The 14,775-nt window shown below is 33.8% G+C and overlaps 1 protein-coding gene and 1 long non-coding RNA gene across 23 annotated transcripts; both read left to right on the forward strand.

Annotated features, from left to right (window-relative positions):
- Nucleotides 1–4,410: 4,410 nt before the first annotated feature.
- On the forward strand, nucleotides 4,411–9,637 carry LOC108193360 (adenine phosphoribosyltransferase 5). 21 transcript variants are annotated; one of them, XR_010285802.1, is made up of 8 exons: nucleotides 4,411–4,611; nucleotides 4,774–4,884; nucleotides 6,056–6,148; nucleotides 6,472–6,621; nucleotides 6,733–6,791; nucleotides 7,640–7,693; nucleotides 8,468–8,537; nucleotides 9,170–9,637. XR_010285802.1 is itself a non-coding variant. In XM_064081888.1 (7 exons), exons 1-6 carry the CDS (start codon nucleotides 4,521–4,523, stop codon nucleotides 8,522–8,524), a joined length of 561 nt encoding a protein of 186 aa, XP_063937958.1. In that variant the 5' UTR covers nucleotides 4,411–4,520; the 3' UTR covers nucleotides 8,525–8,537; nucleotides 9,123–9,637. The 21 variants fall into 21 exon arrangements, 10 of the variants coding, with proteins under 10 accessions (XP_063937958.1, XP_063937957.1, XP_017215460.1 ...); XR_001801161.2 differs by having other exon boundaries at nucleotides 9,175–9,637; XR_001801159.2 differs by lacking the exon at nucleotides 7,640–7,693 and having other exon boundaries at nucleotides 8,468–8,627.
- An 851-nt stretch (nucleotides 9,638–10,488) lies between these two features.
- Nucleotides 10,489–13,551, forward strand: LOC108195757 (uncharacterized). 2 transcript variants are annotated; one of them, XR_010285809.1, is made up of 5 exons: nucleotides 10,489–11,543; nucleotides 11,629–11,658; nucleotides 11,757–11,825; nucleotides 11,951–11,994; nucleotides 12,987–13,551. It is a non-coding gene; the product is annotated as an uncharacterized LOC108195757 (long non-coding RNA). The 2 variants fall into 2 exon arrangements; XR_001801599.2 differs by having other exon boundaries at nucleotides 10,492–11,825.
- The last annotated feature ends 1,224 nt before the right edge of the window (nucleotides 13,552–14,775 follow it).

The raw sequence follows: 14,775 nt of genomic DNA on the forward strand, positions 1-14,775 counted from the left end.
CAATTCGAATTTGATTCTTAAAAATTAAATTTCGAAAGACCGGAAATCGAACCGAATAGACCTTCATAAGCCATGAAAATTGTGACCGATTATTTCAACAAGAAAGCACACGAAATAGTTAAAGAGTGCAAATAGGGATTTATTTGGTATGGTCCAGTTATGATCACACAAGTCACATGTACAAAATGAAATTTTATATAGTTCCAAATAAGAGTATGATTTAGCGTAGATATGGTTGTCTCATTGTGTGCCTTGTTTTGTATATAAATCACCAACCTGTAGCAGAAGGTCCAAAGAGCATGGTCCTTCCCTTTCCATGTTTTCCAATGTTAATAGCCTCTAGTTTATGTTGAAAGATGGACGTTTGGTACTAGTTGCCTTGCTTGTTGCTCTCACTTAATTTTCACTAGCTTAGCTCAAATTGCATATGTGCAGCCACATTTTTCTCTTTCTTTTTATGCCACCTCCGTTTCGATTATCTTGCAACAATAAAAATGCAGACTACTCCCTCTGTCCCTCCCATTTCTTTACAGTTTTTTCACACTGCTCGACACACATTTTAATGCGCATATAAAACATAGTTTTATGAGTTAATTATCAAACTCATCACCGAAGTTGACAAATGGTATCAACTTCATCATTGATCTCCATGGGGTCTCAAGTGGTTAATTATCAAACTCATCACCGAAGACTTATTTTTAAAATTTTCCTTTTTTATGAAAATTTAAACATCAAATTTTTATTCAGAAAAAAAAAGTTTAAAATAATTTATCAAACTACGTATTACGAAAGCATTAGAATGTGTGCCGAGCCCTCATTCCCCCGATGTAAACGAATGAGATGGACGGAGAGAGTATTATGAAGTCAAATATTCATCGAGTTGTTATCTTTTTCGGATTATATTGAGCAGGATAATATTTTTCCGAATGCTTTCTATAATTCTACTATAATGAACCCAGTGAGAATGGGGAGAAAAGGTGAGGCGGGGCAGGGAGGAGGGGGCAAAATGCAGTGCAGGAAATTAGGGCTGTAAAATGATCCGGGTGATCCCGGGTACCCCTCTGCTCAAGTACCGGATCATATTATTTTTAGCCTGTCCAGATTTGGGTTCGGGATCGTTTTATTCGGGTATAAACCGATCCCGGGTATTTGAGATTCGGATCTAAACCGGATATGATCCAGTATCGTATTTTCTATTTTTTAACCGGGTAGTTTATGATCCATCGAATATGAGCCGGATATGATCCACTAACATCAAATATCATTATTATTTCAGTTGTTCAAATAATTATCATTTAGTCTAAGTAAACATAATATTATAAAGTATAATAATTTTGAATTAAAACTTATAATTATATGTTGGTATATGTCATATATTAAATATATATGAAGATAATAAGCATGGTCACATTAAATAAATCATATTTTATGAAGATATAAACCTATATAAGATATTATAATTTTATAAAATGATAACTATTTATTTGCAAATATGATGGTGTTAAATTATAATATGTGTATGAGTTTGAATCGAATATGAACCGTGGACCATATTCGGTTATTCGGGTAGGATCATATTATGAAAAATTATATGAGACCGAATCTGAGCGGATATAGGTGTGCTCGTATCCGGGATCATATATTATACGGGCTTAATTTTTCGGCCATATTTGGATCGTTTTCAAAACGGATATGAGACATGTATCATATTTTCGAGCCGGATATGAACCGAGACACCGGATAATCGGTATCGATTTACAGCCCTACAGGAAATTAATAATGTAGTGATGATGGGTGGGTTTGGGGTTGGTACTCTCATGGTACTAGGCACCTCGGCGTGCGCTTAAACAGTGTTCACGCCTGTGGCCTTCTTCTTTTTCCGCAGGACCCAGCCCCCGGCCCAGCCATAATAATCATATATCATCTCGCTCTATCTGGATAACTATGTCTATAACTAATCACTTGTTCCCTTTGGAGATAACTATGAAAAACCAAAGAGTAACTCCAAAGAGCTCTCTAAACAAGCTTTTAAGTCTAAATTTTAGAAGCAAATCAAAATTTAGTACTCCAATGGGTGCTCTTTAAAAATTGAGGAGCCTATTCGTTCTCTCTTTTCTTTTAAAGACCATCTAGTATATCTTAACTCAATATTATATTAATCTCCCTCCAATCTTCTCTCTCTTTTAGTTAAGTTTTTCCTCTCATATATATAAAATAAATATAAAATGTGAATAAAGAGCAAGTATAAAGAGTAGCATTGGAGTTCCCACGTTTTCTAATGTATTAACTTACTGAGAGCCATATTTTATATTATTGTTTAATGAATGATTTAGGAGCACCATTGAGATGCTCTAAACAAGTTGATTTTGACACTTTATTCTAACATATAGGTGGTCGAGGAGTCCGTTTCTCAACATGTATTTATATTAACATTTGGATTTATATTAGCATTAACATTTGAATGACTGAATTTTAAATGGAACAATTTATTTGATCAAATTTAAAATTTTAAATGAAATCAAAATTTTCAAACGGATCATATTATTATTTGAAATGATAAATCAGGTTACAATATATGAATTTGAATTTTTGAGCTACCCGTTTTGATATGATTGAGTACGAACAAGAGTATATTTGATTTTTAAAAAATAGGGTTATTAATTTCAACTAATTTAATTATTTATAATGATATCTGTAAATCAAATCAACTTACTTGGAAGCCGTTTGGGTAAACTTGCTTAAAGTAAAGAAGTTGACCAACAATGAAAAATAAACTTATAAGTGATTAAACTGTCCAGAGAAGAAGCATAAATTCTCAAACAAAAGCCAACATTTCCAACTTTTTATAAATACTTCTGACTTTTTACACAAACATATTAACAAATATAGAAATCGGTTTCCTATCAAAAGAACCCAGAAACACTGCGTGCCAAAGAGACACTTAAAATATTTTAAATACAAATGAACAAATAGTTTGCAATTCATATCCTACACACCGATAGAATTTACACTCCAGCTAACGGCGAAGGCTTGATTTGGACAGTTCGGGCTTATAGGCCCGCCCGGAAATCTTATGAGTCTATCTTTGGTTATAGATGCGACAGCACATCAAGTAATCGTCCTGCCCTATGCACCTATTGCCTAGTCTAGCTTTTGCCCCACACCTAATCAGTAGCCGTTACCCATTTTACTTCTCTCTTTTTTTCCCCTGCTCAATCCGGATCACTTAGAGCATCTCCAAAAGCCTCCTTGTTGGCTCTTAAATATAATATAAAAAATGTGGCTCTTAGACCATTTCCAAGAGCCTCTTTGTTGGCTCCTAAATATAATATAAAAAATGTGACTCTTAGCAATTTAGAACAAAGTTAAGAGTGTAAACTCCAACAATACTCTCTACATCTCTTCTCTATTTCATATTTTATTCATATATTGGGCTCCACTACAACAAAAGAGAGTGAAAGATGGAGGTGAATTGGATGGAAAGATTTTTTTATTGTAAAAAAATAAGTTAGGAGCCATGAGGTGACTCTTAACTTTGAAGAGAGAGGAGAGAGAAACAAGAGGCTCTTAAGATTTAAGAGCCACTTAAGAGTCTCTTGGAGCAACATTTTTCCTCTCCCTCCTCAAATCTCAAGTTAGGAGCCTAAATGAAGAGCCTCTTGGAGATGCTCTTAGCAATTTAGGACAAAGTTAAGAGTGTAAACTCCAACAATACTCTCTACATCTCTTCTTTATTTCATATTTTATTCATATATTGGGCTCCACTATAACAAAAGAGATGGAAATATGGAGGTGAATTGGAGGAAAGGATTTTTTTATTGTGAAAATATAAGTTAGGAGCAATGTAGTGGCTCTTAACTTTGAGGAGAGAGGAGAGAGAAACAAGAGGCTCTTAAGATTTAAGAGTCATTTAAGAGTCTCTTGCAGCAACATTTTTCTTCTCCCTCCTCAAATCTCAAGTTAGGAGCCTAAATGAAGAGACTCTTGGAGATGCTCTTATTATTTACATGAATATTTCGCGTGCAAAAAATTGAAACTGATCCGATGATTAATTGAAAATCTTTCAATAATTGAATTTTTTTTATGAACATCATTAATATTAATATAATGATAAGATATCTTTTTAAGAATTAATGAGAGATTTAAAAGATTTTTCAGTAAATGACGGATCCTAGAAATCTGACATCTAGTAAATATATTATGTCATATATCAATTTTCTTTTAGATAATCATCCTTATTTAGAGTTTGATTTTTTTTTTCTTCTTTCATTTTTTATAGGAACTTGTAAACTTACAAATCGGATATATTCTAATAAATTAAAAAATAATTAAATTTATATAAAATAAATTTTTGATCAATCCATCAAAAATGACACACGAAAAATAGTGAGTATAAATATGAGCAAGGAGAAGACAGATGTGTAAACTGCAGAGTGAAGTGTACACATATATACACAGAGTTTGGAGGGAAATTAGAGATAGAGAGATATAGAGAGAGAGAGAGAGAGAGGGAGGGAGAGATGTATGCAACGAAGAATGGGCTACATGAAGAGCAGAGGTTGAAAATCATAAGAGATTCCATACGAGTCGTCCCTCACTTCCCCAAACCAGGTCTCCCCCCCCCCCCTCTCTCTCTCTCTCTCTCTCTCTCCCCCTCCCTCCCTCCCTATCTCTCTCTCTCTCTCTCCATCTCTCCATAAAACACGCATATGTATGTGTAATGTGTGTGTCTCTATGCTACTTAAACTGTTGATAATTGTGGCAATTGTTCAGGAATAATGTTTCAAGACATTACCACGCTGTTATTGGATCATAAAGCCTTCAAGCTTACCGTTGATATTTTTGTCGATCGTTATAGAAATCAAAACATCTCTGCTGTTGCTGGTACTCTCTCTCTCTCGGTGAATTTTGCCTGTCAAAACTATTAACACTCTGAATCCTAAAAATACTAATATTATGTGAGACATAGCAACAAGATGATTCTTTAGCTTAAGTATGAGTTTCGTTTTTATTCAAATTTATAATCTCGCAATTCATCAATGAATTACTATCGGCAAAACTTTACGATTATGGACTTCGGGGTTTAACTAATTACGTTTATTGATTTATGCTCTCTGGTTACCGTTTCTAATTTTCAACAAGTTTGAGAGTAAACTAAATGTACTTGTACTCATTATTACAAAAGAATAGTTGGTGTTACTTGTGCAATTGTTCCATCACAATTTCACAATATTTGCTCCACAACTGTTCCGTATCGTGCCTAGATCGTTTTGTAACTCCACAACGGAATTTCACACAATCTATCCAAAAATGTATTTAAAATAAATATTTAGATATTCCTTATTTAATATACTACTGTTATTTTGAACAAGTCATAAACCTTATAACAAGGCATTGCTACGATAAAACTTATTATGTATACTCTTCATTAGGAGCAGCATATTGGTTGTTTTTTTAATTGTTATATATCATTCTGTCATCATGATTCTGGAATCCTAGGACTTGGGAGAGTCTTCCACTCTTATACTTTAATTTGAAAGCAACATGCAATAAGATCTCTTTTAGTAAAGTCTTTGCTAAAGACAAACAAAAGTAATAATAATTAGTACTAATGCTGTTATATATATATATGTATGTATGTGATTGTAGAAACTGTATAGATAATATAGGATAGCCATGTGATCATTATCAAACTAACAAAGGAGAAAAGATAAAAAAAATAGGTTGAGTGGCATTTCCTTTTTCAAGAAACATTCATAGTACATTTTTGTTTATTAATTTCCAAAGAAGTCTTTGTCTGATTCCCAATTAATCTTCTAGAATGTGCGTAACTTTGTTAACCAGTGTTTTTTGGGTAGTTGACATAATCTTTTAATTGTAAGGAGATAAGAAGTGACTAATTAGGATACAAATCCATGAACATGCTGGAGGAGAGAAGGGGGGTGGGGGTGGGGGAGGAAAATACGCCTTTGCCACTCGGATATCCTGAATCTTGTTCTTCCTATTTAAATCATCTTTGCAGTGCTTATATTCTTATACATTTATACTGTTGTAGGAGTTGAAGCCAGAGGATTTATGTTTGGCCCTTCTATCGCGCTGGCCATTGGTGCTAAGTTTATTCCTCTACGTAAACCGAGGAAGTTGCCAGGTTATCTCATAAAACTTTAAGCATTTAATGTCGAAGTAAAATGTAAAAAAGATGACTGGTCAATGAATTATAAGCCTTCATCTGTGCAAGGGCTTTAATGGTGTTAATTTTGACGAAGTACAAGACACACACTCAGCAGATTATGAACTAGTTAACAACCTTTAGGTGACTTCGAAAGTACAGCTGTCCATCTTGAACTCTCAACTTTTTTTAAGTCTCTGGATGAATGAAATAAGTATTACTTGATGTATTTTCATGTGATAAATCGTTCCTACTCTACTAAATCCATGATGCTAATACTCTCGAGTATATAACATGTGTAGGTGAAGTCATCTCTGAAGCATATGTACTGGAGTACGGTACTGATTGTTTGGAGATGCATGTTGGGGCTGTTCATCCTGGGGAACGTGTGCTGGTTATTGATGATATAGTGGCGACAGGTGGGACCCTCTCTGCAGCCATCAGACTCTTAGGTAAAGTCATGTGGACATCCTTTAATTTGTTCTTGAACCCAACGTCTCTGCCTATTTCAATGAATTGATTTGTGAAACTTGCTGACGTAATTGTTGTTTTCATCAACTTAGAAAGAGTTGGAGCGGAGGTAGTCGAATGTGCATGTGTTATTGGAATACCAGAGCTGAAGGTATTTTTTGCTTCCATGATCATTTTTGCTGTTATAACAATATAGAATCTCTACATTAGCTTTGGCATAACATTAAAAATTGCAAGTCTAGCTTGGCCCTTAGGTGGGTAGAAAAATTTTGAACTGACAATTTCAGGCATCTAGATATTTTAATCCCGTCACTTATAATACATCATCAAGTGACATACTTTGTACTGAATATTGCTGGTGTTGAATAAAAGATAAAAAAACTGCAACAGAAGAAAGTGAGAACAACAGAATACAATGACCCTGAGTACCTTATTATATAAAATCTGATGTTCCTAATATTGAATCACAGTTTTGTTACGAATATGATAATAAACAAATGTCTATGACCTTTGTGAAGCTAGGAAGATATGATAAACATTTCTCCATAATTCTTTGGCAAAAGAATTGTATAGTCATCTTAATGGGGAGACCTTATCGCTAGTCTAAGGCTATCGTCAATTAAGTCTGATATTTATTTATTTCAAAATGAAAGAGGCCTACTAGTTGTTTCATACTCTTTTACAATTTCTTTGTTACGCCATTGTTGTGTGAACTGCGTTAGGAACTCAACAATGCCTGTTGTCTTCCTAGTTCCTAGTTTCCTACATGAACAATGAAACAGAAGTCTGTGGGACAAAGTATGAATTAAAAATTAACCTAGAATACAAATTTAAGTTTCAAATTTTTTTCTCAAGTGGGATTCTAGCCTTCAGTGCACATAGCGTACATGCTATTAAGGTTCCTGATTATGTCTCCCAAACTTTCGGCTCAAAGAGGTTCTGTCAGAAATATTTTCTATCAACTATCAATCCTCAATAAAAAAGACTTTTTTGTTGCAGAGCCATGGAATTGACTATGTGGATGTTTATAGTTCATCTCAGATTTATCTTTAGGTATCAAACTTGTTGAATTTGAAATTATACTTGTAGTCTAATACCACTAATTTCGATGTTCTTCTTGGGTGATAGTAACATTAATTCACAAAAAGGTTCACCTGCATTACCACGAATTTGATATTCTTGACAGGGGGCAGAGCAATGTGTCACTCAGGGTACATACAGGCCCGTGTAATTTAGCAAGATTATGGGTTGACAAGGTTATGGTTTTTGTTTTGTGTTCTGGGTGCCCCAACTCTTGGGTTTTAATCATGCCAGCACAAGACTAATACAAAAAGAAAAGTGCTGTTTATATTAATATTTGGAAGTGTTAGCATTTCAAATACCAAGGGGGTATTTGGATCATGGTTAATGACCCCCTAAATCTCTCTATTCTTATCTGAAGCAAAATCAGCAAATGACTCAATTTTTCCTGTTTGGCTTCCGTTTCTATATACTATATTTTCCCGTTTAATTGATAGTTATTAATTTAAGTTTTGGTGCTGAATGGAGGAGCTTCAAAATATATCCTTAATAAAAATTAAAAACAATATAACAAATGTCTAAACTTTTATTAAAATGATAACAGATTTTGTTGCTAAATTACAGAATCTATTATTTTGTTAGTGTTGATAATAGTTGAGAATAAAGTGCAGTGCTAATAAGTATACCAGTTAAACTGAAATATCAATGAAAGTAATTAAAGCAGCTTTATGGGGTCTGTTTTTTCTTGACTTTCATTCCATGGACCTTTGCAATTGTATGCGGGTGTAAAATCTGTTCTTTACGCAGGGTATTGGCAAGTTGAACGGGAAACCACTGTATGTTCTAGTGGAGCCTCGCCAGTAAAGAACTTGCCTTGGTACTGTCTTACTGCTATAATCAACATTTACATACGAGCTGCTATAGAGAAAAGCTTTTTTGTAACTTGACAGGGATTACACTTGCCTTGGTACTGTCTTACTGCTATAATCAACTGTTATCTATGAACTGCTATAGAGAAAAGCTTTTTATAATCTGACAGGGTGTAATCCGCTCCTGTATATCCTCTCTTGTTATCTTCCTGTTATTGCAGTTATCAGTGTTACTGTGCAATTGATGTATGATATTATATTAGTAAAATATGTTACCCGTTTAGGTGGAAGGCGGAACTTTTTGTTTCCACTTTGTACAGAAATTTGACAAAGTTGGCATTTGTGTACTGAGATAATTTGAAATAAGTGAGTTATAACTACTTGAAACTAATACTATGTTTTACTCTGGCTCGCTATTTTATTTATCTCGTGTTTTCTTAAAATGCATTTTGAAAGTAGAAGAGTTTGCAAATGTGATAAAATATTCTGCGCTGTGCTAGTTAGTTTGGAACTTTGGATATATAGTTATTGCTCATCAAAATACATCAGACTAATTATTTTGTCTAGTGAATGGTGATGACATATATGTGTAGCAGTAAATCTTGTAGCAAACTACTTACGAGCTCATGTTCTGGCCTAGAAAAGCAGTGGGAGTTGATGAAGCTTGGTCGACGGTGTTGCATCTAAAATTAGTCTGCAAGTCTTGATTTATAGGAGCTTCAAAGGAGGAATTGTGTGTAAGGGATGATTCTTTTTTAAAAGAAAACCGTCCCAGAAAATGGGTAGTCCTTAACAAGTTTTCAGGAGCACGTATAATAATGATTCCAGAGGCTGGCAGAAGTGTTCTTATGCTCTGGGGATCTTAGAAGTCATCTTCTCCGCACTGGACCAGGTCGATTAAACAAGCTGATTTTGTTTTTGGCACAAAAATATTTTGTAATGCATTCTTGTGTATATCTTCTTCTTTTGGCTCTGGATTAGCTTTCTGGTCGCATTTTCCTGTCTGGATTACAACGTAACTGATGCTTCTTCTCTGCCTATAAGTTGTATACTGTATATGGTTTTACTATTTAATTTTTATTTTTTGGGGGACAACCAAGACAAGATATTAAGTGGGTGTTTGACTGTGTGGCTTCTGGGCTTCAAAGCTTGAGAAGCCCACTTCAGCTTTTATACGGTCCGTTTGGCAAGAAAAAGAAGCTCTTAATTAAGCGGAAATAAGCCCAGCAAAAGAAGCTTTGAAACCTAGCTTATTTTTCAAGCCCCGACTTCTGCTTCTTTCGTTCTGATTATTGTGGGGGCTTTTTGCTATTTTGACTTCCCAGTATTTACCAGACTTGTTCAACATCAAACATCTAATTATTTGATTTGCTTAGCTGACTTTTTCATGGCAAAAATAAATCTCATCCCCATTATAATCATGTGTTTTCTGATATATGAAAATTAGAGTTTCTTGTACATTGTTGTGTTGTTAGTGTATATTGATGGCATCAGTATTCCTTTGATTGTTTTAGACAAGTATTAGATGCCTCTTCACTGCAAGGACCTAATTGCTTGCTAAAATTACTGGTCTCTGCAGTAGCTAGTTGGTCTGAGACTCCGGACTTTAGTAATCAACAATCAGATACAAATTTTATTATTTATTACAGTACATTTTTTTATCATATTCTTATAGCTGATTCTCAGTAATCGCTAGTTAATTATAATTAATTTTTTAAAAGAAACAGATTATTTATATTATAAAATTACCAAACTAATATCAACTTATAAGTTAAGTTATCCAAACACTTAAACTTCTGGGAGCTTATGAGTCATGGTATCCAAACACTTCTGGTAGCTTATAAGTTCAAACCAACTTATAATTTCTAAACCACTTCTTTATTTTAAGCAATAAGTCACTTCTTTTAAGCCCAGCCAAACGAGCCCTAAGTCTAACTTCTCAACTTCTCACTCATAAGTCTTATATTAAATTTTGTCTTACTTTAATCATTCTAATAAGTACAAGGATTAAATTGGCTGTGTCGTTTTTGGATATCATAAATTTGAAATAATGATGAGAATTATAAACGATGTGATGTGGGTGTACACGAAGTGTTTAGCATTTTCATTGAATATGCAAAATGCTAATCTTTATATTTATATAAAGGAGGGTCTTCATAGGCTGACGTGGCGGCTTCCAGAGCTCTGCTTCTATTTTTCCTCGATTTCTAGAATTTCACTATCTTTTTTATCAGTGCTCTGAAATTATGAATCTTTATATTTATATAAAGGAGGGTCTTCATAGGCTGACGTGGCGGCTTCCAGAGCTCTGCTTCTATCTTTATATTTATATAAAGGAGGGTCTTCATAGGCTGACGTGGCGGCTTCCAGAGCTCTGCTTCTATTTTTCCTCGATTTCTAGAATTTCACTATCTTTTTTATCAGTGCTCTGAAATTATGAATCTTTATATTTATATAAAGGAGGGTCTTCATAGGCTGACGTGGCGGCTTCCAGAGCTCTGCTTCTATTTTTCCTCGATTTCTAGAATTTCACTATCTTTTTTATCAGTGCTCTGAAATTATGAAATTAAATTCTCCGTTGAAATTGAAAGGTCCACAACTTAATTACTAAGCTTTATTACTTCGGTTGGGAATTCATAAAATCGGAAGTCTAAAGTTTTAAGCTCCAGTTCACTCCAAAACTAACAATGGCAGTGGCACCCGGACCTTCTTGGGATTTGAAGAATTCTGACCCTAAAGCTGCGATTTCGCTATTTTCTACTCTTACAAAAATTACACTAATCAAGAAAATCCCAACGGTGCTCTTACCGATTTTATTTTTGGAAGTTCTGATCGCGCAAGCAAGTCATGGGGCACCAATGGCTACGGCTAATCGGTGTCGACTAGCGGCAGTGTTGGCTCTCCTACAACCGGGAGTGAGGCGATTGGCAACACTCCCCCAGTGATAAGACTTCTATTAGGCTTAATCATATAGATGCTCATGCTGATAATGTTGCATCTCAAGCTACTGACATGTGAGTGCTTAATTTGTTGTATTTTTGAGTGTTTTGCTTTTGCAATTGAGACCGGATTATACGGTGATTTGATTTTTTTTATTAGGATTTGGAGCAATTTTGTCATCATTGGATGGTAATTGTTGAATTTGGAAAAGTGGGTGATTTTTCTTTTGGGTTTTTGGACTAATTGCTAGCGTCTGATCATAAATTTTGCTAATTGTATGCATAAAGCTTTTTGCTATATTCTGAGCTGTGTTGTGAGGAGACAGTGCAGGGGACTCCGCCAATCGAGCATGAAAGGTTTGTGCCTTTGTCATTCTATGTTGCGATAGTAATTTTCTACATATGTTGTTTGATATATAGTTGATATTTAACCAAGAGTGCCTGTACTGATCAATGGGTGTATTATTTTGTATTGTCGATAGTTTATGAGAAAGTGCAAAGCAAGGGAAGAACTACTTATAACGAGGTCAGTTCATTTTACAGATTGCTTCCTTCTTTTACAATTATGTTCCATACTTAACTTGTGCCTAATACATGACTGAATCCTATCAACTGGTCTATGTTACAACAATGTTATATTTTGGCCTCTAAAGTTCAAGCTGCCTATCGGAAAAATTGTTAGTCTCTACTCAAAAATGAAATTTGATTATATTGTCATGTGATTATGGTTCTTTAGCTACAATGGTTGGTTGTTTGGCGTCAAACTTATTCTTTTTTCCTGATTGTGTTGGTCAATTTAGTTTATTATTTTTAGGATTTTGATTATTTTTTGTGTTTGCTTTATAATATGATTTGGGGGTGTGTGAATATTAGCTTTCTTGAACGCGATGTCTGAGGGTTTTGTTCAATATGATCAAATTGATTGAATTGCTTTGTGATAGGTTGAATTTTTAGCAGATGGGAGATTAGGAATTTGATGAAGTTTTTGTTAACTTTCGCGTGTTGACTTGATTGTTAGGAGCTTGCACGTTCAAGACTTGCAAGTTCAGACCTATTGTGTCCCTGGCCATCTCTAGGCTCTCTGTGGTCAGGAATCAGCGAATTTGGTTTGTTGGATTTAGTCTTATTATTTTCTTAATTAAATTTTGAATAGAAAATAAAATTATAATCTATAAAAATCAGTTTCAAGGATTGTAAAAGGAATAGGATTCTTTTTCAAAAATTAGTCTCATAATCAATATAGAATTGTTGGAATTAGTCTTATAATTCTTAATTAAATTATAATTTAAAAATCAGATTCAAGGATTGTGAAAGGAATAGGATTTTTTTTTTCAAAAGTTAGTCTTACAATCAATATTTTCTTAAATTTCAAATACATAATATCATCATGCAGTGTTATTTATTTTAATCTTTTGATTTTGGCTATGAATTAATTGTATAAAGTATACTATAGCATATATTCATAAACAGGTCCCCGTGGCCAAATAAGTTGGTTCATATTTCTGTATGTTTTTTTAGGTGTGCATACATATAGTTCTCGGATCTAGAAGGAAAGGTAGATGGCCATGCTAATAGTGACTGAGGAATTCAAAAGGGTCCTACTCCTATGAGTCACTTGCCTGCTCAAAATCAGAGAGCCCAGAATGGTTTCCTATTGGTTCCACCTGTAGACAATTCACAACAGCATTCTGCATCAGGCCCTGTTGAAAGAAACAAGATGTAAAGAACTTCTTCGATGCAGTGAGTGGCTTGCTTGGAGCATCTTCAGAAGCGGATCCGTGGAGGTGTAAGCTCATCTGAGGCCCTGGCCAGTGGTAAATAGTATACGGTAGCCAAGAGACCTTGAAATGTGAGGATTAGCCAGAGGTGCTGGTGTGCTTCTATTTCAGCAACCTTTGCTGGTTCATAGTAATGGAAATCCTCATCTCATCATAAGTTAATGCTCGGTGGTCCTGTGGATACAAACCCATTTCCCCAATTTAGACTATGTGGAGTTGCTGATAAGAACACCATCTTCCTCAGATTAATGATTTCAGCTCTTTCTTTGGTATTTCACTCTCTGTGTGTTACAACAAGCTTTTACCCGGTCCTTTTAATCTGCTTAGTTGGGCAGGCATGCATTTACATAATTTTACTTTGCTAAAACGTTTTATATTTTTAAATTTTCTCACTCGCGCGAAGCGCGTTTTTTCCACTTCACATAATAAAAGGATTTTCTTATATTTCAACTAACAATTACAGAATAAAAGGATTCGAAAACTATTGATCATAATTTTTTTTAAATGTCTTACATTCCAACTTTTTATCACTCGCGCGGAGCGCGTTTTTTTCACTAGTTAAACCAATATTTATAAGTAATATTTGAGTCCATTGTATTTAAAATTTAAGAAAAACATTATATCGTTTAGCATTAAGTCTATTTTATTTTTTAAAAATCAAACAAAACGTGATATCATGTAATGTTTTTTACTTTGAACACGACATGACTACTTAAACTAATATTTATAGGTGTGTTTGAGGTCATTGTTTTCATTGAGTAGACAAAACACTGTTTAAATTAATATTTATAAATGATACTTGAGGTTATTATTTTCGATTGTGATGTTCAGGAAATTTCAATTTTAATGATCTTGATGTTAAGATATCGTTAAAGGAGATTCTTTTATGTCCGTTTTTCTTAATATTTTGTAAGAGCCCGTTTATATATTTCTAGAGTTACATGAGTTTTAGGATTTTATGATAATAAAATGTTCATATGTTGGTGGTTTTAATCCCGAATTTGACAACAAATCATCTCGACTTAATGAATTCTATACCGAATCATGATCGCTTCACTTGATTTACCATTTATTATCCAATAGAGCTTTATTATGTATATGACAAGTCCGTGTGATGTCACGGTGTCCGGATATTGAAATGAAGGATGGTGACCATTTAAATGAAACCTAACTTAATTATTTATAACATATATTATAAATGTAAATATATAAAAATTTGTTTATCAATTTATAATCGAGTATAATACATTAAAGTTATCAGATCAATCAAATCAAAGTAATGAGAATTATTAAATTGAAGTTGGGATCTCTTCAACAACCTATCAAAATAAATTATTAATTTAAATACATATAAAAATTATTGATTATCAATATATACTCATACATAAGTACATTACACAATATACCATTATAAATTATTAATAAAATTATTAATTATTTATTACCCATCTATCACCGACCCACTCATATAATTTATAAATACTTAGCTCGAGGGCACTCGAGTATTGAAAAAACAAAAAAGTGAAAAA

This window comes from Daucus carota, chromosome 7 (genome assembly GCF_001625215.2).
Source record: "Daucus carota subsp. sativus chromosome 7, DH1 v3.0, whole genome shotgun sequence".
Taxonomy (NCBI): Eukaryota; Viridiplantae; Streptophyta; class Magnoliopsida; order Apiales; family Apiaceae; genus Daucus; species Daucus carota.